The 21181-nt window shown below is 40.1% G+C and overlaps 1 protein-coding gene across 3 annotated transcripts in view; it reads right to left on the bottom strand.

Moving 5' to 3' along the window:
• The window catches only part of LOC121277410 (caspase activity and apoptosis inhibitor 1), a 32804-nt gene extending 15546 nt beyond the window's left edge, over positions 1-17258 (bottom strand). The window contains exons 1-4 of one of the 3 annotated variants that reach the window (XM_041186840.1): positions 17095-17257; positions 15570-15758; positions 14754-14841; positions 12630-12711 (exon numbers count right to left, since the gene is read on the bottom strand). In XM_041186840.1, coding sequence (XP_041042774.1) covers positions 12630-12711; positions 14754-14841; positions 15570-15758; positions 17095-17199 — 464 coding nt within the window. In that variant the 5' untranslated portion in view covers positions 17200-17257. Of the gene's footprint in view, positions 1-12629; positions 12712-14753; positions 14842-15569; positions 15759-17094 lie in introns of all 3 variants that reach the window. The other 2 variants (XM_041186841.1, XM_041186843.1) reach the window with 2 other exon arrangements.
• Positions 17259-21181: the final 3923 nt, after the last annotated feature.

Genomic DNA, 21181 nt, shown 5'->3' with positions numbered 1-21181 from the left:
AGCTATTTTAAGTAAAAATAGCCTTTCCAATACCTCCTTGCACTCGATTCTAAGTTCTTCTAATGTATCAATTACCTCCTCTCTCACCTCAGCCTGGGTAATAAGTTGTTCCTTTGTAAAGGCAAATGCAAAGTATTTATTCAACTATTTCTTCACCCTCCACAAAGAAGTCCCCTTTTTTGTCCCTAAATGATGCTACTCTTTCTTTTACCACCCTTTTATTGCTTATAGGAGACCTTGGGATTCAGTTATAGGCTCACTGCCAACCTCGTTTCATGCTCTCTCCTTGAGAAGCGGGTGCTGAGGGCGTGGGGGGAAGACTATAAATTTCAGTTTTGGTAATTCAGGGGTGCAATGATATCTAAACTTGTTCTGTATGAATATTTTTGTCATTTTCATTAGCCTAAAAAACCACACCGCAGCCCGTCCTTCAACAACAGTTTAGACATGTTAGCCAACCAGCCATTTGGAATGAATGGCCTTTATTGCACGGGAGTTTGGAGTATGTAAGTAGAAAATTCTTGCTAGAACGGTACAGGCCATTGGCCTATCCTTATTAGGGTTTAGAAGAATGAGAGGTGATCTTATTAAAATATATTCGGCAACATTGAAACAAACAGCAATGTGATCATGACCAGATAAACTGTTTTCTTGCTGTGCTAAGGGATAAATATATGCCAGGACACCAGGGATTAAATCACCTTTTCTTCTTCGAAATAGTAGCATAGTATCTTTTGCAACTACCTAAACAGGCAGACGGAGCCTTGGTTTAACCCAAAAGACAGCAGCGCTGACAGGGCAATGTTCCTTCAGTACTACACATAGAAAAATAAGTAACTTTTTTCGTGTAAGAAAATATTCAGAATAGTTCCACCAGGGCAGAATGAATGGGGAGATAGGAAAAAGGCTGCAAATTGCATCTCTGAAACAAAAATTTGTTTTTATATTTGTGCCATTTTGCTTCTCAGCAACCCCCAGCTTCAAGGTTCTCGCATAAAAACATTAAGTGCTGGAAAAACTCAGTAGATATGGTAGCATGTGGACCGCGAAACAGAGTTAACGTTTCAAGTTCAATATGACCTCATCTTCCAAAGAAGAATCATGGTGAACTTGAAATGTTAACACTGTTCCTCTCCCTATCTTGGGCAACTGTCCTATTACAGTCAGTATTGCCCTGTACAATTCTGTAGTTACCTTGCTTTGTTTTTTGCCTAATGGATATTTCTTTGAATCCGATATGAGGATAATAAATACGCTTTGGTAAATGCATTCATCCCTTAACAGCATACTATTATGGCATGGCGGATGGTAAATGCTGAGCTGTTCAAATCCCAGAGGGAAACTTGAAACAGCTGCCACAACTATTTTACGATTTGTATTTAATTCAAGATGCGTGCCTTGGATTCAGTAGTAATAAGGCCATTGAGTCTTATAGGTTTCTTACAAAACTAAATTAAACCTTTATCAATTAACAAATGATTTTAAGAGTATACATATGTTTACAAATTACTATGATAACTCCTAGCTCCCCTAACTAATCTAATTCCCAGTTACATCTCCATTAAGGCAACAGTAAGGCACACAGATTTTAAAAGACCCAGCCAAAGTAACATAATACCCTGATCAGTCGAATTCAACGTGAGTTTTTCTCAGCTTCAGTTCCTTCTAGGCAGCAGCTTGAGGCTTAGATGCTGGAGCCTTTTCAAACTTATGTTAGATCCTGGAATGCCTTTTCTTGCACACAGCCTTCTCTCCTTTATACGTATCTTCCCTTTTGAATGTAGTCTAGTAAACCTTCTCTGAACTGCTTCTAATACTTACATCTTTCTTTAAATAAGGAGGCTAGTACTGTATACAATACTTCAGACGTGGTCTCACCAATGCCCTGTTCAACTGAAGTAACCTCTCTATTTCTGTAATCAATTCTCCTCGCAATAAATGATAACATTCTATTAGCTTTGCTAATTACCTGCTGTACCTGCATGCTAACCTTTTGTGATTCATGCACTCGGACACCCAGATCCCTCTGAATCTCGGAGCACTACAACCCTCATCATTTAGATGATAAGCTTCTTCTTTATTGTTCCTCCAAAATGAATGATTTCACATTTGCCCACATTATACTCCATTTGCCAAACCTTTGCCCACTCACTTAACCTATCTATATCACTTTGTAGCCTCATGTCCTCTTCACAAGCTACTTTCCTACCTATTGCAAGCAAATTTAGCAACCATTCCTTCATCCAAGTCACTTATATAAATTATAAAAAGTTGAGGCCCCAGCACTGATCCCTGTGGCACACCACTCGTCACATCCTGCCAACTAGAAAAAGACCCATTTATGCCACTCTCTGCTTCCTGTTAGCTAGCCAATCTTCTATCCATGCCAGTATGCCACCCCCTATACCATAAACTTTTATTTTCTACGATTACCTTTGATGTGGCACTTTATCAAATGCCTTCTGGAAATTTAAGTGCAGTACATCCACCAGTTCCTTTTTATCCACAGAACGTGACTCCTTCAATGAACTCCAATAAATTGGTTAAACAATATTTCCCTTTTACAAAACAATGCTGACTCTGCCTGACCGCCTTGAATTTAACTATATGTCCTGCTATAACATCTTTAATAATAGCTTCTAAAATTTTCCCTATGACAGATGTTAGACTAACTGGCTCACATTTCCTCCCTTCCTTTTAGAATAAAGGAGTTATATTTGCCACTTTCCAATCTAATGGAACCTTCCCCGATTCTTAGCAATTTTGGAAAATTAAAACCAGAGCATCAACTATCTGACCAGCCATTTCTTTCAAGGCCATAGGGTGAAGTCCATTCGTACCTGGAGATTTATCAGCCCGCAGCCCCAACAATTTGCTCACTACCACTTCCCTGGTGATTGTAATTTTCCTCCGAGTTCCTTCCTCCCTTCCATTTCCAGATTTACAGTTATTTCCGGGATGTTACTTGTGTCCTCTATAGTGAAGACCAAAGCAAAATGCCTGTTTAATTCATCCAGCATTGCCCTACTTTCCATTATGAATTCCCCAGACGTACTCTATAGGACCAATGCTCACTGTTAACTCTTTTCTTATTTAAATACCTATAGCAACTTACTATCTGTCTTTATGTTACTAGCTAGCTTTCTCTCATACTGTGTACTATTTTAAACATTAGGGATAGAATAGAACATATCCACTTGGCAGATACACACCAAACAGCTAGCTCTTTTCCCTGTAGTAGAGCAAGAGCCAATTTCTATGGGATGAGAAAGATAAAAAGGGGAAACAAATAACTCCTTCTCCCCCTCACCAAACTCCAAATTTTCACCCAGTTAGTCGGCTCTACTCTATTTGCCAAGGCTGCACTAAAGATTCTAGAATTTATAGTAAACTGAATTGGGGCTACAGTAACAAGATTCAATCAGTTAGTTAATTAACTTCTCAGTTCCTATAACTCAGAGTGAGTTTACCCTTTCTAAACTACAAGAAAGAAATTAGCCTGCTTACACAGTACCTTCCAGTTACTGCTAATTACAAACTAGATTAGATTTTAAGAGGAAAATTTAAGAACAAAATTAACACTTAAAACACCCCTCTCACCAAACTCCAAGTTTTCACTCAGTTAGTTGGCTGCACTCCATTTGCTATCAGTCTAACAGTTATTCTTTAAAAGCACACCATAATTAAAAAGTGACTACACTGAAGTGTTTTTTGCAAAACAGATAAAAACATCAAGTTTTAAAAAAGCAAATGCAACAATGTGCTGGCACTCTAACACAGTTTGCCATGAAGTGAAAAAATGCAAGTTCACATGATTCCCTACATACCAGCATCTGATTTTGGCTGTGTGAAACAATGTCCTTCTCCACAGCAAAAGCAGGAAAAACGGACAGCTAAAGTCACAGGGATTGTTGAATTGCACCCCCTTGCTGCCATATCAATAGCATAAATGACAAGAGCCTGCAAAAAGGCCACTTACTTATTCTTCAAAAAATTGCACAATTGTGGAAAATCAATAAAGGAACATCAATATATGTGGGTGCATATGGAAGGAAAGAAAGTTGTCCTGTAATTGTTTTCCATTACAAATGTGAACATAGGAATTTGTAAAGAAAATATATAAAAATAAACACCGATAAATGGTTTTAAAAAATAGGAACCAAAATAAGTTATTTTTCTGGTTTATTTACTATCGCTTCACTTCAAGACACTTTGGTCTAGATTTTCATCCGAGTCAGGTTGACTTGGAAACCCTTTAAAAATGGTGGGCAGTTCTTATTCTGGGATTCGCAATATCATTCCTGGGTTGTGCGATTTTTGGGAGTTTCTTTAAAGGGTGTGGGTTTCCTGTCAGAAGCTGGCATACGGCACTTCTGGACTGGCTGTCTCCATTGCAGAGATAGGTATCTCCTACACCTCTGGAACTTTTACGGGCTCAGTTTTGAAAGAGTTGTGGTTCATGGCCCTTTAGAGGAGTCATGACCGTAGGTGTGCATGAGGGGACCTTTTAAAAGACAAATTCAAAAGATTCCCTACATGCCCCCAATGCCAGGCTCTACCCTTCCACCCATCCCCTCAGTCTCCTTATGCCAGGCCCTGGCATTTCCATACCCATTGACCTACTGTAAGCTTTCTAGAACCAATGAATACCACAGTGTAAAGTGGGGTGTGTAAAAACATGTAATCCAGTCACCACTTTGTCCTATGGAAAAAAAAATCTGAATGACAAACTAATAAAAGTATCAATCATCCAGAGCCTTTGAAGTTTCAAAACCACAAACACTTGAAACCACTTGTGTTATGTCAACAAACATTGTGAAATTGACCACACAGATCAGAGAGCCTGAGCTCTCAATCAACTTTTGTTTCCTCTGGGATGCACTTATGTTCACATGGCTGAGAGCCCAGACTTCTAATCGAATAACAGAACATATGCGCCCCAGAAGAAACATTATTTGATTGGCAGCTCTGGCTCTAGATTCTCTGTGGTCAATTTCACAACGTTTGCTGACATAACGCAAGTGATTTCAAGTGTTTGTGGTTCTTGAAATTTCAAAGGGCTTGGATGATTGACACTTTATTAGCTTGTCACCCAGACTTGTATTTCATCGGAAATGGTGATGAATGGATTACATTTCTTCAAAGCTTTTCTATTTTACACATACCACTTTACACTGTAGTGTCGTTTCTAGAAAGCGTACAGTGGGTCAATGAGCATGAAAGTGCCAGAGGCGGGCACGAGGGGCTGAGCCTTGCATAGGGGGAATGAGGGAACATGGAGGTCGGTGAAAGGGCAGAGCCTGGCATAGCAGACAAGGGGCAGAATGGCAGTGCTAGAATTACCTAGGAGTTAGAAATGGCTTTAGTTCTTCGAACTTTTTCTGGGTAACAATTGTTCTAAGACACTCGGAATCATCCGAAGTTTGCAATTTAAATCAGATTTTCGGGTGGTTCCCATTGCAGAGCAATTGCCCAATGTAAGTTTGAACTTTGCAGGCAATCGCCGTGCAACCCTTATGTGAGGACATCCGGGGGCAAGCCAAGCACATCTTTGGGTTAGATTAGATTTTCGATTTTAATTTTCTGGGACAAATTGAGTAACAGTGATAATTATTTCACTCCTTTTTACTTATGATCCCAATGGACACAGCTAGTTGTAACATTTTGAAATATGTTTCTTCTGTTAAGTCTCTGATGTAATAATACCTGTTCAAAATATAATGTGATTTGTATTGTTATTTGTAGCCTGAACGAATGCAATTCTGCAAAGGTTTAAGATATTACTATTGACTGCATTTAACATTGTGCTTCCAAAAGAGTCCCACAGTTCTTGGGGACAACTGGCTGAATTTTTAACATTTACCATTCCATTGACTGTTTACGGATAGGTGCATAATAGATCCAGAACTTCCGATCTCTTGGGGGGTGCGATGTGTTGTAGGTTGGAGGTTCCATACAAGCAGCGCTGGGGGGCCCCTGGAAGTCTACACATGCAAGGACTGCACCGGAATTGCCCAAGTAGTTTAAACCTCTGATGGGCAATTACGCTGCAATGGGAACCACCTGACACTCTGATTTAATTTGGAGACTTTGGATGGTTAAAGCTCTCTTAGCACAACAGTTACCCAGGGAAAGATAGAAGGATTAAAACCAGTTCTAACTCCTGGGTAACTACTGAACTGACCACCAACCACCCCCACCCGCCGACCACCGACACCCCCTCCCGAACCCACCAAAACCGACAACTCCCTTATCCCTCCAGACTTACCCCCCCCAAAACCTTCCTGATCCCCCTCGACTATCCTCCCAATCCCTGACTACCCCACCACCCCACCCATCTATCTGCCCTTCAGCACACCCCCCCAAAACTCATCCAGTTGCCTTCCTGACCACCCCCAACTACCCTCCTAACCCCACCCCAACTATATCCTATCCCACCCCCTGCGACCCAATCCTACCCCACCCCCCGTGACCCAATCCTACCCCACCCTGACTTCTCAAAATACATTTAAACACAGGGACCTTTTAATTTATCTGGTTTGCAGCAGACAGTACCACAAAAATGGGATGTGGCTTCCCTTCCCTCGACATTGCTGACTTCCACTGGAAGGAGTCGGGAACCAGGTATGCTGTATGTTTCACACCAGGCCCAGATTGGAAGAGCGGGCGAGAAACGTGCAGCTCCCCATCGGAGTAAGTAAAAAGGAGTGGAGTGGCAATCCAACTATGACTGGCACTCCTTGGAAGTTCCGGCCCATTGAAATAAAGGCCAACAAAAGGCCATTCATCCCATTAAAGCTCATTCTTCCAGCAACACCTTAGCTTTCTCACTGTAGCACCCAACTAGCTTTTGAAAGAATAAGACGGCTTTGTATCTGGCAGATTGCTACAGACTTATCATTTTTGAATAAGTAGTCTTCCTAATACTCATTACGGCATTTAAGTTTATGCCCTCAGGATATACTTTTCAGGTTTAAATTTCTGTAATATTTTTGGTTGACATAATTTACACTGTTATATCTACTTAGATTAAGAGGCCTTTTTGGTGCAGTGGGTAGTGTCCCTGCCTCTGAGTCAGAAGCTCTGGGTTCAAGTCCCACTTCAGGACTTGATGGCTAAGGATGGTGTGTTCATAACGCAGCCAAGCAGGTTGAGTATCAGTCTGAAAATCCTTCCAACATACGCCAATGGCAGGCACTAAGATCAGGGAAGACTTCTGATTAGCTGTGTGACAGAAAAAACATTACAGCCCCTACCATCACTACCCACAGCTCCAGATTACAACATGTAAGTAAAAATGCATGTAATACACTGCCAACCACACCTACCTAGAGGAGGGTCTATCCTTAGATGCCTTCTTTCTGGATAATTGAGTATATCTAATACTTTTTACTCATATTTTTACATTTGGGATCCAAAGTATTGCTCTTCTCCGTACCCTCTTCCCAGTATGTATATTTTTAAGATGTAGTGACCAGAACAGAGTTCTTCAACTGTGGTCATACCAAAGCATTTCAAACCCTGAGCAAAAACTGTAAAGATTTCACTGTTCTAACCATACTTAACAGCATTGTTACTATTTTTTTTTTAAAAATGCTTCACTCCAGTGTATATCTATTATTCTTCTCAGGTTCCTTTCTAATCACCTTCTGATAATTCAATTCCATTCACTGCATACTTATGATGCACATTTTTGACCAACATGTAATGTTTTACATTCTTGTACTTAAATGTGTTCGTTTGAGCCATTGCAAAATAAATATAAGTCCTACAAATCTTCTGCTGTATCCTCTCGACTCTGTTGCTCTTATGACCGCTGTCAGTGAACATGAAAGTTATATTGTGGCTTCAATAACCAGGTCATGAATTTAACTTAGAACAAGGTCCCAGTGCTATCTCCTGTGGGACCCAAATCAACATGAGCTCCCAACTTGTCATTGTAACTCATATTCATACTCTTTCTTTCCTAAACAAAATCCATATTCCACTCAGGATTCCAAGGGCTTTTAGTTTAATTATATGTCTTTCACATGTAAGTGTGTCAAAAGCATTCTGAAAGCTTAAAAAGGCTACTTCAACAGAAGTTCCACTATCTATTTAACATGAAATTTCTTAGAAAGAATCACACCTTCTAAGCCAATGCTAGCTGCCATCTACTGCTACACAGATGCTTTCTCAGCCTATACCATACAATAGTATCTAATTGATCATGAGCTGATAGTGATAGTAATGTTACTTTATTCCATTTTAGAAATATTGGACTTGATTTTATGGGCCACCCTATTCCTCCTCCTCCCCCCATCCCCCACCCACCCCATTATATGATATGGTGTATGATCTTGGGGAGGAGGGATTCCATCCACCCCACCCCTAAACAAGGTCCCCACAACTTCTTGTCCAACAGCAGCCCACGCAGTGAAAGCTGCTGGACTGTCTGGTCTGCATCATCCCCCACTGCAATTTTTAGTCCCTACGGGTGAGGTGGAATGAGGCCCTCAAGTGGCCATTAATTGGCTACTTAAGGGTCTCAATAGTCCCAAGGGCAGGTAGGCTGCCTTACGCCTACCCGCCCACTGTAAAATGGGAGACAGGTCAGGGGTCAGTGGGAAAGCAATGCACTTTATTTTAGGAGCGCCCCTCCCCACCACAAACCCCCCTTCCCACCTTTGAATACACTAGCAGGGAACCTTAAATCTAGCCCTTAGGTACATTTACTTGCTTTCAGTAATTGAAACTGCAATAACATCCAATGTTTCCTTTATAATTGGCCAATTCTCTCCCCTAGTCTCATTTAGGACCTTACTTTAAAATATATACCAACATGACCCAGGGAATTTGTTTATTTTTTTTTTAAACTTAGCGAGGGCCTCCGTCACACTGACTTCAAAACCATCCAGAAAATTGGATTGAAATTATCTTCTGTTCAACACTTTAAAAAAGTCTGATTTTCTATTTTATCTTCTTCAGTTTATCTTCTACAGTTCTAAGTTCTTCTCTAACTGTACTGTGGTAATATTGGTCTCTTTGACTAAACTCATCCATTGAGCCCATTATGCAAGTTATGTAGAAGTCTATTTCAGCAATTGTCTATTTCATTAGCGTTCTCTACATCTTTTTAAGTCTGATTCATATTTTAACTGCCCTGTTTAATTTACATTTTTTTTGGGATGTACAAATGATGCTTCATATTGGATTGCAATGTCAATTCAAAGATACAGATTATACTATGTATATAGTATATATGCACTCTGAAGTATAGAAACTGTGCTTCTTTTAGTTAACAGCAGTCATTTCAAGAGCACCCTTGTAAATAATTTTCAGTGAAAGTGTTCTCAAAATTGGTCATTTGTAACTACAGTAAAATGCAGCATCTTTCGAGGACTAAGTGGCTTTGAACATTTATTATAGCCCTTCTTACTTTCCCATATGTTCTGGGAGCAGAATGCTCAAGAGAACAAGAATACAGGAGCTGCCGCTGGCATTTCACTTCACTAGCATAGAATCTAATCATTTGGACAAATTTAAATAATATCAAAAAATGGATAACAGATGGCTGACAACAGAGGCTATAACTATTCAACAGTAATTGTTGGCCATGGCTTGTTAATGGAAGATGAACTTTTTAAACTGCTTTGTTTTTTAAAAAATCTTTTAGAAACAGAAGACAGACACTGCTTATGATGTTGCAACTGCACAAAGAAAACATAGTTTGAACAGTTCCAGTAATGTTCTAGCCAAGGCATTTGTGCACTTTTGTTTAAACACCTATATTGTGGGATCACAAAAAATGCTTTGGAGATCACTGAGCAAGAACAGCAGGTTGTAATAATCCCTTTCAAGGAGTCTTCTGACTAAAATGAAAATAGCGTCTCCATCAGCTCCAATAACAAAAAAAAAGCATTCTGCTGCAATTCTTCACATTGTTCATATTAAGATTTCAGGTTAAATACTCCTGAAGCAATCTAATTGTAGACAGTTACACACAATCACCAATAAAGACCCAATGTTGGCTTCAACTGGGATTTATTTTTAATTTATTTCTTCATGGTATGTGGGCATCACTGGCCAGCATTTATAGCAATCCCTAATTACCCACAAGAAAGTGGTGGTGACCCACCTTCTAGAACCACTGCAGTCCATGCGGTGATGGCACTCTCACAGTGCTGTAAGGAGTTCTGGCAATTTGATCGAGCAACAATAAAGGAACAGCAATATATTGCCAAGTAAGGATGGTGTGTGAACTGGAGGAAACGTGCAAGTGGAGGTGTCTCCATGCACTTGCTGGCCTTGTCCTTATAGACAGTAAAGACTGAGAGTTTGGGAGGTTGTTAAAAAAGTACAGGTGAGTTGCTGCGGTGCATCTTATAGATGGTACATGCTGCAGCTACAATGTGCCAGTGGTAGAGGGAGTGAATGGTTAAGGCGATGGATGGGGGATAATCAAGGGGGCTGTGTTATCCTGGGTGGTGTTGAGCAGCATGGACTTGATGGGCCAAAAAGCCACCTCCTGTGCCAAAATGACTATGGCACTTGAGTATTGTTTGAGCTTCATGCATCAAGTGGAGAATAGCCCACTTCAGTCCAGACTTGGGATGTGTAGATAGTGGAAACGCTTTGATGGATTACCCTTTGGCAGAATACCCAGTCTCTAATCTGCTCTTGTAGCATTTATGTGGCAGGCACAATTAAGTTTTTGTTTAATGATAATCCCCAGGATGATAATGGTGGGGAATTCTTCCATGGTAATTCTGTTGAATGTTAAGGTGAGGTGATTAGGCTCTACTTTTGGAGATGGTCATTGCCTGGCACTTGTGTGGTGTGAATGCCATTTGCCACTTATCAGCCTAGCCTGCATGTTGTCCAGGTGTTGCTGCTTGCGGGCGCAGACTGCTTCATTATCTGAGGAATTGCAAATGGAACTAAATACTGTGTAAACCTTCCTACTTCTGACCTTATGAAGCAGGTGAAGGTGGTTGGGCCTAGGACACTTTCCCAGGCCATTCCTGCAGGATTTTGAGGAAAGGGTAAGGGAATGGGACTAACTGAGTTGCTGTTGCAAAGAGCCGGCACAGACATAATGGCCTGATTGGCCTCCTTCTGTGCTGTAACCGTTCTATGATTCTAGCCTTTAATTCCTGATTTTATTTAGCTAACTGAATTGAAATACCCTAGATGCTAATGTCTCTGAATTGCTAGTCCACTATGCTCAGTGGGGCCAGGGCTCCTAAATTGATTTGGAAAGCCTACTTAAAATATCTATAACATGCCCAAACCAATTGTGCTAAATTCTAAGTGGAAGCTTAGTCACTTGCAGAGTTTCGTGAATAACAGGTGGCTGGAAAGGTACTCTATGCTTATAGCTTACTCTCTTGATAATAATTTTCAAGCACTTATGGTACTGTCTATGCAAATATACCCAGCCTTAACAGGCTTGGTAACATTTAACCCCATTTGATAGGAACAATGTAATTTGTATTAAGGTTATCATTTTGAATTCCTAGAAAAATCATAGTTCTCAAAAGAAGTTATCAAAATGCCAGAGATAGAACTTGGTGTTTTTCTGGATGAGTAAAACTTCCTGTAAACTTTATTATGCAATATGTTGTTAGCTTTCTTAGTTGTTAAGAGTACACTGATAAGAAAGTGCTAATCTGAGAAAATAGTTCCCTCAAACTCGAGAAGAATTTCCCTTGAAATGGAAGTGATAACTTTCCACGGTAGTATTCTCTATCCATGAGCCTGATAGCATACACATGAGACCCCATTCTAAGAGTCAGATTCTCTCTTTGCTTGTAGTTTAATGATGAGAAGGGTATTGTCACATAGTTATTGCTGGTTAAATGAAGCAAGAAGATTAACATGCTTTAGATTTTTTCCATCATTTGGTTGCATCTAAGCATTAGTCAAAGCAGTGAGCGTTCATGGCCAAAGTTTATACCCACAGCACCAAAGATATTTTTAGTTTTCAAAAGAAATAATTGGCTAGAATTTGCAGTTGGAATTACAGTGAAACTGTCAGTGTCATTGTTGTTACTGTACAAATGCGACAGCAACTTTTGGTGTCTGCAGGTAAACACTGAGGTCTAGAAGTTGCTAAGTGTTACCCTGCTCCATCACCATTTTGTGAAAAAGTGGTTTTGAACAATCCCATCAGTGGTGTGGCTGTTTCTTACCATGTTCCCCTTAACAAACACAAGCAAAATAGCATTTTTCAAAGTGGTTTCGCCATCATAAAAGAACATTCTACAAAATGTTCAATTATTTGTGAGACACATGAAATTCCTCATTCAACAGTCTCATTCAATTAGAGAACATTATAAAAGCATAGAATATAGGTTACGAGAAACGGTGTAATAAGTAACAGACCTCTACAGCTCCGTCTAATAGGCTTACAACATACAAAATGAGGAAAATGCAGACAAGACTAACTTAACCCATGCTAAGACACAGTTCAAAAGGACAAAAAAAATGTAATTTAATTACAATAAATTTGCTTCAATTCATTTGGTGTATATACAGGCATGTATATAACTGTGTTTCACAGAAAAAATTCAAATAGTGTTTTTGTATGCTGCAAGCACCTTCAAACACCCAAACTATAATATTGAAAAATTAAAACCTATACTTACTGACTTTCTGCTTCCAGTTTCTTTTTGTACTTATCATTCTCTCCTACTTCTTCTTCAGTATCAGATGAACCAAGGTCATCACCTAGAATAAAAACATCGCATGAAATATTGCAATCTAATTTGGGAGCCTAGAGCTGTGTTGGAATATTTAAAATTCGAATTTGTAAATATAAAGTATAACTGTTGTTAGATTTAGAAATTTTCATCCAAAAACAGAACATTTACTAGATCATAAGAATTAATAAGTTTGATTTATCTATTAATTCTTTTAATGTTTGGATTGAGCATTAGGTTTCTGCCATGATTTCTACTGCATTGCCAAATCATTTTAATAGTTATGATGGTTCCTTTAAATGCTTAATTGTCAACATTAAAAATCAATATAACACATGAACATTTCACATATTAAACAGAAATAATTCCAGAATCTCAAGCCTTCCCTCATAATAGTTTCCCCTCCCTGGTATCACCTATTCTGAACCTGAATTCTCTTTATGGCTTTCATGTTCTTTCTATACTGGGGGCAGGGCAGGGGGATTGTGTGCCATATTGTTGTAAAGAAAAAAAACTATGCTGTCCACATGTAGAGTAACACGTACTGCATTTGCCAAAGTGTAACAAGCAAAATTAATGTTTAAATGCAACAGCTTCCTTTGCAGCAACATGCAAGAAAGTGTGAATAAAACAAAAACAGTTGATCGAACACATATGGCACAGTCTGATTTGACAGTTTATTCCCATATTGAGACTTCAAATCTCACAAGGTGTTTCTGACCTTATAAGTTGGCAAAGCAGCCAAGCACCCTGACTGCTTATGCCCAAATTCAGCTTGAAAACTAGGCATATAATCTTGTCCATTTATTCCATCTTAAGAAATATGGTTCTTTCATACTCCCTTGTATCATTTAGCTTTCTATATCTTTCAGCACTGTGTATGTCATCAGCCCATACAAATTACTAGTTAATTATACTCCTTAACATAGGTAAATACATCTATTTCATTTTCAGTGGTTACAACCATACTTAGGATAATTTATAATGTTTAGATGATTAGTCTTGTACACAAAAGTCTCCAGCAACCAAATCTGAACTAGCTGGCTGTAATGTTGTGATCGTCAATCTATATTATGCCTGGAAATTACTTGGGGAAATGTTCTTTCCTTTACTATTTTAATGGAGGTATTAACTAATTTATTCTATGTATTTATATGATATCCTGGAAATAACTGAGCCATGTTATGTCCAAAAGAATATAATATACACTTCACATACAGGCAGCATTTTAGTTTCCTCCTGAACTTAGCCTTTTATATGTACAGTTATTAAAAGGCAATGGAAACTCATTATTACCACTTGTGTAAGGAAAGGGAGGAGGAATAATACTTTGAGCAATGTTCAGACTTTCTTCAAAAAGATACAAGAAATAGGAGCTGTAGTAGGTCATTCGGCCCCTCAAGCCTGCTCCACCATTCAGTAAGAGTGGCTGATCTGATTGTGGCCTTAACTCCACTTTCCTGCCTTCCCACCCCACGGCCCCCACATCGTCCCATAATCCTCAACTCCCCTGTAGATCAAAAATCTGTCTAACTCAGCGTTGAATATATTCAATCATACAGCCTCCACTGCTCTCTGGGGAAGAGAATTCCAAAGACTGATGAACTTCTGAGAGCAGAAATTCCTCCACATGTCCGCTTATTTTGAAACTGTGCCCCCTAGTTCTAGGTACCCCCATGAAGGGAACCATCCGCTCAGCATCTACACTGTCAAGGCCCCTCAGAATTCTATATGTTTCAATAAGATCAAATCTTATTCATCTAAACTCCAATGAGTATAGGCCCAACCCATCATCATAAGATAACCTCTTCATCCCAGGAATCAGCCTTGTGAACCTTCTCTGAACCACTTCTAATGTGAGTATTTCCCTCCTTAAGTAAGGAACCAAAACTGTACACAGTATTCTAGATGTGGCCCTATAGAGTTGAAGCAAGACTTCCTACTTTTATACACCATCCCTCTTGCAATAAAAGGCCAACGTACAAAACTGTATGCATAAAAATTGGAAATTATTTTCTGCCAAACAGCTGTTTCCTTTTCCATTGCTACAACAAAGAGGCTACTTCTTACCCTCAATAATTTGGAGAAGTTTCTTATCAGATAAAAGTGTCAGCTGCTCCAAACATAGTGCCTTAATTTCTTCTACAGAGCAGTTCTGCTGGAGACAAAATACCATTATTGTATTGCAGGAAATGGTATCACTGTATTATCTGGTCAAAAGCTAATACAACACAACTCCAGATATTATGAAAATTGATTTGGATTATAACCTGTGCAATTTAGCTGATCTAGGAAGTTGGGCATTCCTAAAGAGAGAAATGACCAAAGTGTGACAAAATACATTGAACATGAAAGGAAAATTTTAACTAGTTTCAAGCATTTGGCCACTGGACAAGCCTCAAAGTTGCTTTATATGGGCAAGCCCAGTCAGAGGTCTTAGCTTCTGAGATCTATGCAATTCCAATTTTTTAAAGCTTTGAACAACTCCTTAGAAGATCAATTAGCATTACTTAAAATTAATTCTGGATTAGTTCAGTGTCTTAATTTCCTATCTTCTCTTGACAGTCCACTTCTATTCAATCTCTTCCAGATCCATCTGTACATTATTATTTATTTGAGCTGGGTTATCAGTGGTCATATTACAAAGATTAAGCTTTGTTAAAATTTTATTTTTGACTTACGAGATAGGAATTAGAATAAGTCAAAAGGGGTCACGATATATGTTAATTAAAATAAAAAATCTAAGCAGGTGCTTGGACGAGAAAACCCATTCCTCATTTATACCCTTGGGGAAAGCAGTGAGTTTCACTTAACCAGAATACAAAAAGAAACTCATGTATGCAGTACACTGGCATATTTTGTGAGATGATTTTGTTGTTACAGTACCTTTAAAATATCTGGGAGCATTTTCTGAAGCTTTCTCTCTCCTATGACTCTGAAGCACTGTTCTAACATTTCTTTTCTGTCAGAAATGTATGAACTGATTGGCTTCAAGGCAACATTGAGATCAAGGCCCCCTTCTTCCAAGTCACTGGCCTCATTGGTCATCTCTTTTTCTGAAGCAAGTCTGCCTGACTTTAAGGACAAAAAAAATTGGAATTGTAAAACAATGTTCCATAAATTCAAAAGAAATTAATCCAACTGCTACATATATGAAAATGTGAATAGGAAGACTGTGCACAATATTGAAAGACGTATATCAGAAAGTTTTAATTTACTTATTCTTCGAATACAACTTAACCTCCACAAACAAATTACAGCACTATATAACTTTCTGAACTTTAAAGGCAGAGTACCAAAACATCTGAAAAAACATAACAGAACAACTGCTATTCCTGAAGCTGTAGGGAAACCTCCCAATTATACTGCCCTGTCTGGAACAATGCAGCAAGAAGGTCTGCACACAACCCTGGGAGACAGTGCTACTGATCAAGGCAGTCATTCTCAAATCCTTGTTTTAAACTCTTCACCCAAAAACATACTGAACCAGGTTTGAACAAATACAAAATAGGAAAAAGCTTCAAGGCTCATCAGGTTAGGGGAAAAAAAAAAGGGAATAAAAGGCAAGGAATTAATTTATAAAATTAGAACATAGAACAAGGAAGACCTCAAACATCAATTAAACTAAGAAACCACAATCTGAACAGAATTTCAAAATTTAAACCGTGGTAAGAAAAGCAAAAAACTTAGCAAATGCAACAACTTAAATATATTCTTTCAGAATGTGAAAAATAATCAAGATTTTATTCCTTGTGTGCTAATGAAAACTGTTGACTAAGGAAAAAGATAACACTAAGTTCGCAAGGGGGGAAGGAAGGAGGAAAACAGGAGGGGAGGAAGGGGGAAAACGGTGGGGGGGAAGAAGGGAGAGGGGGGGGGTGTGGGGGAGAGAGAGAGACCGGGGGTGGGGGGGGAAGAGGAAGACCGGGGGAGGGGGAGGAAGACCGGGGGTGGGGAGGGGGGTGGAGAGGAAGACCGGGGGTGGGGAGGGGGGTGGAGAGGAAGACCGGGGGTGGGGAGGGGGGTGGAGAGGAAGACCGGGGGTGGGGAGGGGGAGAGAAGACCGGAGGAGGGGGGGAAGAGGGGAGACGTGGGGGGGGGGGAGAGGGGAGACGGGGGGGGGGGAGAGGGGAGACGGGGGGGGAGGGGAGACGGGGGGGGGGGGGGAGAGGGGAGACGGGGGGGGGGGGGAAGAGGGGAGACGGGGGGGGGGAAAGAGGGGAGACGGGGGGGGGGAAGAGGGGAGACGGGGGGGGGGGAAGATGGGGGGGGGAAGGAGGAAGAGGGGAGACGGGGGTGGGGGAAGGGTGGTGAGGGGAGTCGCGAAACGGAGACTGGTGAGGAGCGGTTGAAGACAGGAACCGCTTCGCTGGATTCTTCCTCCTCCCCGCTTTTTACGCCGGGCGCTCACCTCGTTCGTTCCCGAATCCGAGTTGAGCCATTTCCTCTCACTGTGACTCTCCTCTCCATGGCTGCGTTTCCTCTTCTTGTCTTTCGACGATTTCTTACCCGCCATCAGGGCCCCCCAGACCGGAAGTGACCCCGTCCGGTCCGCCCCTCTTCTGACCTCTGACCTTGCGTTCCGGAAGCGGTCGCGAGCTGAGCGCTCGAAACTGGTTCTGAACGGGGCTGGCTGTCTCAATGACTTTAGGGAGAAATAATCCTGTAAACCTCCCCCACTCACCTTCAGGAGACAGAAACAAGTCATAAAATAATTTAGACAAAACGGACGGAAGCTCATTATGAAATCACAATCCTGCTTGTGTTACAGGCTATAATGAAAACAGAAAGTGCTGGAAAAACGCCAAAGATCTGGCATACCGCCAGATGTGGAGAGAAACAGAGTTAACGTTTTAAGTCCGTATGACCCTTCAGAGCTGTCACAGGCTGGTGCTCAGCTGTCTACTCTGGGACACCTTCCAGCTTCTAATTGCCACTAACTCATTTGCAAAGAGTTGTTTTACCTAGAGCTCGATCATGAACTAAGATACAGTATCTGGCACTTTTGTTGCTTTTTTCAGTATTTTATTTGATGTTGTTTCCGTGCGGTTAATCTATGTTCTTGAGGGTAGAAGAGGTTATGTTTAAACTGGCCATTGTCCAACGGCTGTAGAGGATTTTATAAGGTGCTCCATTATGTCATAACGTATGAAGATCTGAGAAAATACCTGATGTTGAAATAATCCTGACCTTTGTAAAAACAAATTGCCTGTTTTACCATCCAACAAAGATGTTTTTGGTGAGGTTAGCCAATTCCATGAGTGCTCAGTCCAAAAGCAGGTCTTTGGCTTGTCTGCTGATTCTATATCCTGAGCTTGGCAGTTTTTGTCAGTGGTGGTTTGCCATTGCCTTCCATTCTCAGTGGCAGAGCGAGGAGGCAGATCCCACGATGACCTCAGCCAAAACAAGAATGAAACCTGCACTGTTGGCATTATTCTGAAACACAATAACCATCCAGGCACCTGAGCAAACTGCCACCATTTGTACTCGGCTACATGGTTTATCTATTCCCCAGGTCACCAAAAAGGAAAATAAGTTAAAAGCAAAACAAAAACAAAAATTGCTGGAAAAACTCAGCAGGTCTGACAGCATCTGTGGAGAGGAAGACAGAATTAACATTTCGGAGTCCGTATGACTCTTCATCAGAACTAAAGAGAAATAGAAATGTGGTGAAATATAAGCTTTTTAAGGGTGTGGGACAGCTGGAGCTGGATAGAGGGCCAGTGATAGGTGGAGGCAAAGGAGAGATTGCCAAAGATGTCATAAACAAAAAGTCAAAGGGGTGTTGACGGTGATGATATTAGCTAAAGGATGTGCTAATGGTGAGATTAAGGGTAGAAAGCAGGATGAGCAAGTGTCAGATGGCCCTAGTGGGGTGAGGTGGGGGGAAGGGATCGAAATAGGCTAAAAGGTGGAGATAAAACAATGGATGGAAATAAATTTTAAAAATAATAATAGAATTTAGGTGGGAAAAGAAAAAAAAATTATTGGAAAAAAGAGGATCAAAAAGAGGGTGAGGATGGAGGAGAGAGTTCAAACTTTGAGTTCAACAATTTCAGATCAAGTCCAGAAGGCTGTAAAGTGCCTAATCGGAAGATGAGGTGCTGTTCCTCCAGTTTGCGTTGAGCTGCACTGAAACAATGCAGCAGGCCAAGGATGGACATGTGGGCATGAGAGCAGGGCGGTGTGTTGAAATGGCAAGCGACAGGAAGGTCTGGGTCATTCTTGCGGACAGTCCTTTGCGGAAAATAAGTTAGTTCAGCAACTATCTTTCATCCAAAGAACATCAATTTTGAATAAATGTCACCCCTTTGACTAAAACTTTTCACTTAACATAAAAACATGAAGTATTCTGGAGAGATGGGTGCATATTTTTCTTGGACAATGAGATGCTGACAATGGGAGGAAAAAACAAGTTCAGTGGGGATCTAAAATTGATGCAAATAGAAAAGAAAAATCCGGAAAGGGGGAGTGGGGTGGGAATAGGGGCTGGTTACAGGCTATCAATCCAGTAATACTTGTTTTGCCATCCCAGTCAAAGTTGAATTTTACCTCCAGTAAGGTCATATGTTCATTTAAAATGTAGACTTGCAAAGAAGCATCATCAAATCAAGTCCAATTTGGAAATTAAAATAAGATTTACAAATTCAGTAAGCGTCAGCACTCATTGTGCAAATGGACAGCCTGTCCACTATTCCTAGGATCATAGAATGACACAGCACAGAAGTCCATTTGGTCAAGGCCGTCAGCTCTTTGAAAGACCTCCCTAAATAGACTCATTCCCCTGCTCTTTCCCCTTAGCCCTCTAAATAATTCCCTTTTAAGTATATATTCAATGCCATTGAATCTGCTTCTACCATCCTTTCAAGTAAATTCCAGGTAATAACTTGCTCCATAAAAACAAAAAATAACTCTTAGTTTGCCTTTGGTTCTTTTGCCAAATTCTGAAATCTGTTGTTCCTCCAGCTGCTGATTCCTCTGCCACTGTAAATTTTCTCCTTATTTACTCTACCCAAAACCCTTCACGATTTTAAACATCTTTATATCAAATCTCCCTTTAACATTCCGTGCTCTAAGGAGAATCCTAGTTTTTCCCTTCATTTCATGTGACGGAAGCCCCAGATATTGGCATCATTCTAGTAAATTTCTTCTGCATCCTCTCCAGGGCCTTGTTATCCTTCTTTAAAGTGTGATGCCCAGAATTGGGCACCTCTGCAACTAACTAGTGTTTTAAAAAGGTTTAGCATAACTGCTTTGCTTTTGTGAGTGCTTCTATTTATAAAGTTAAAAATCCCAAGCGTCTTCACAATTTGCCCTGATGATTTCAAAGATTTGTATGCATACACTGAGGATCTCTTTGTTCCTGTACCCACTTTAAAATTGTACTATTTAGTTCATATCGTCTCTCAAGTTGCCTAACTAAAATGAGTCACTTTAAATTTGTGTTATTCATTTTCCATGTGTCTGTTCATTTGAACTCTCTTTATATCCAACTGAAATGTTATTCTTCTCATTGTTTACTACATTCCTCAGTTTCATGCCATCCGCAAACTTTGAGCATACCATGTTTATTAAAGTCAAGGTCATTAATATAAATAAATAAGTTGAATACTTCCCTCCAGTCTGAAAAATAACCAGCCACCACTTTGCACAACTTTCTGTATGTTAGCCTCCCAACCACCACCCCTTTAATCCCATGGACTTTATTCTCTAGGAAAAGAACCACCTCATAAAATTTAATCTTAGTGCTGACCATGTATAACTTGAGATTATAAACCCTGGTGCGCTCCAAGATATTTCACTGAAACTTGACATTATTCCAACTGTATAAGATCTTGGTCAGGCCCCAGTGACAAAACAATGCTGTGTCTTAATTAATTCTTCTATAAATGCATCCTAGAACTGTATTACCTTTAGCTACGTCTTCACAGCATTGGTAATGAACCTTTGGAGATCAATGCACTAGAATTGCCTAAATTTATCTGTCTTTCTCCACCAGTTTTAGTACTTCTCCCTGAAGGGTGTATGGATGTTCAGCATTTGCCCTGCCGATTTGTAAATGCTGCACTTTTCTAGTTTAAAAGTTACTTGCTAGTCACAAGCCAAACTCCAGCACAAGATCTGCTTGTAGTGGTTGAGCATAGTCTATCTTTAATGTCAAATGTAACTTAGCATCAAATTTGCAAACTTGCAGATCGTTTCCCAAGACATACACCCTGGAGCACAACAACACTGAAAGCACTATAGTATACGAGTAGCAGCTCTTTGTTAATTGTTCTGAAATAAAATAAACTAATTGTAGTCAAAAATAATTTTAAATATCTCAAGGTTAGGAATGGTTTATCTCAAACACATTTTGCAACATAAGGATATGCTGATAGGATGACATGAGGCAGAATGGGACGAGGTTCATGTGAAACATATACACCAGCATAGACAGTTGGGCTGAATGGCCTGTTTCAGCACTGGAAACTCTATGTAGCCCCTGTAATAAATTT

This window comes from Carcharodon carcharias, chromosome 4 (genome assembly GCF_017639515.1).
Source record: "Carcharodon carcharias isolate sCarCar2 chromosome 4, sCarCar2.pri, whole genome shotgun sequence".
In the NCBI taxonomy this organism is placed as follows: Eukaryota; Metazoa; Chordata; class Chondrichthyes; order Lamniformes; family Lamnidae; genus Carcharodon; species Carcharodon carcharias.
Note: the sequence above shows the minus strand (reverse complement) of the source record. Positions and strands in the feature narration are given on the sequence as shown.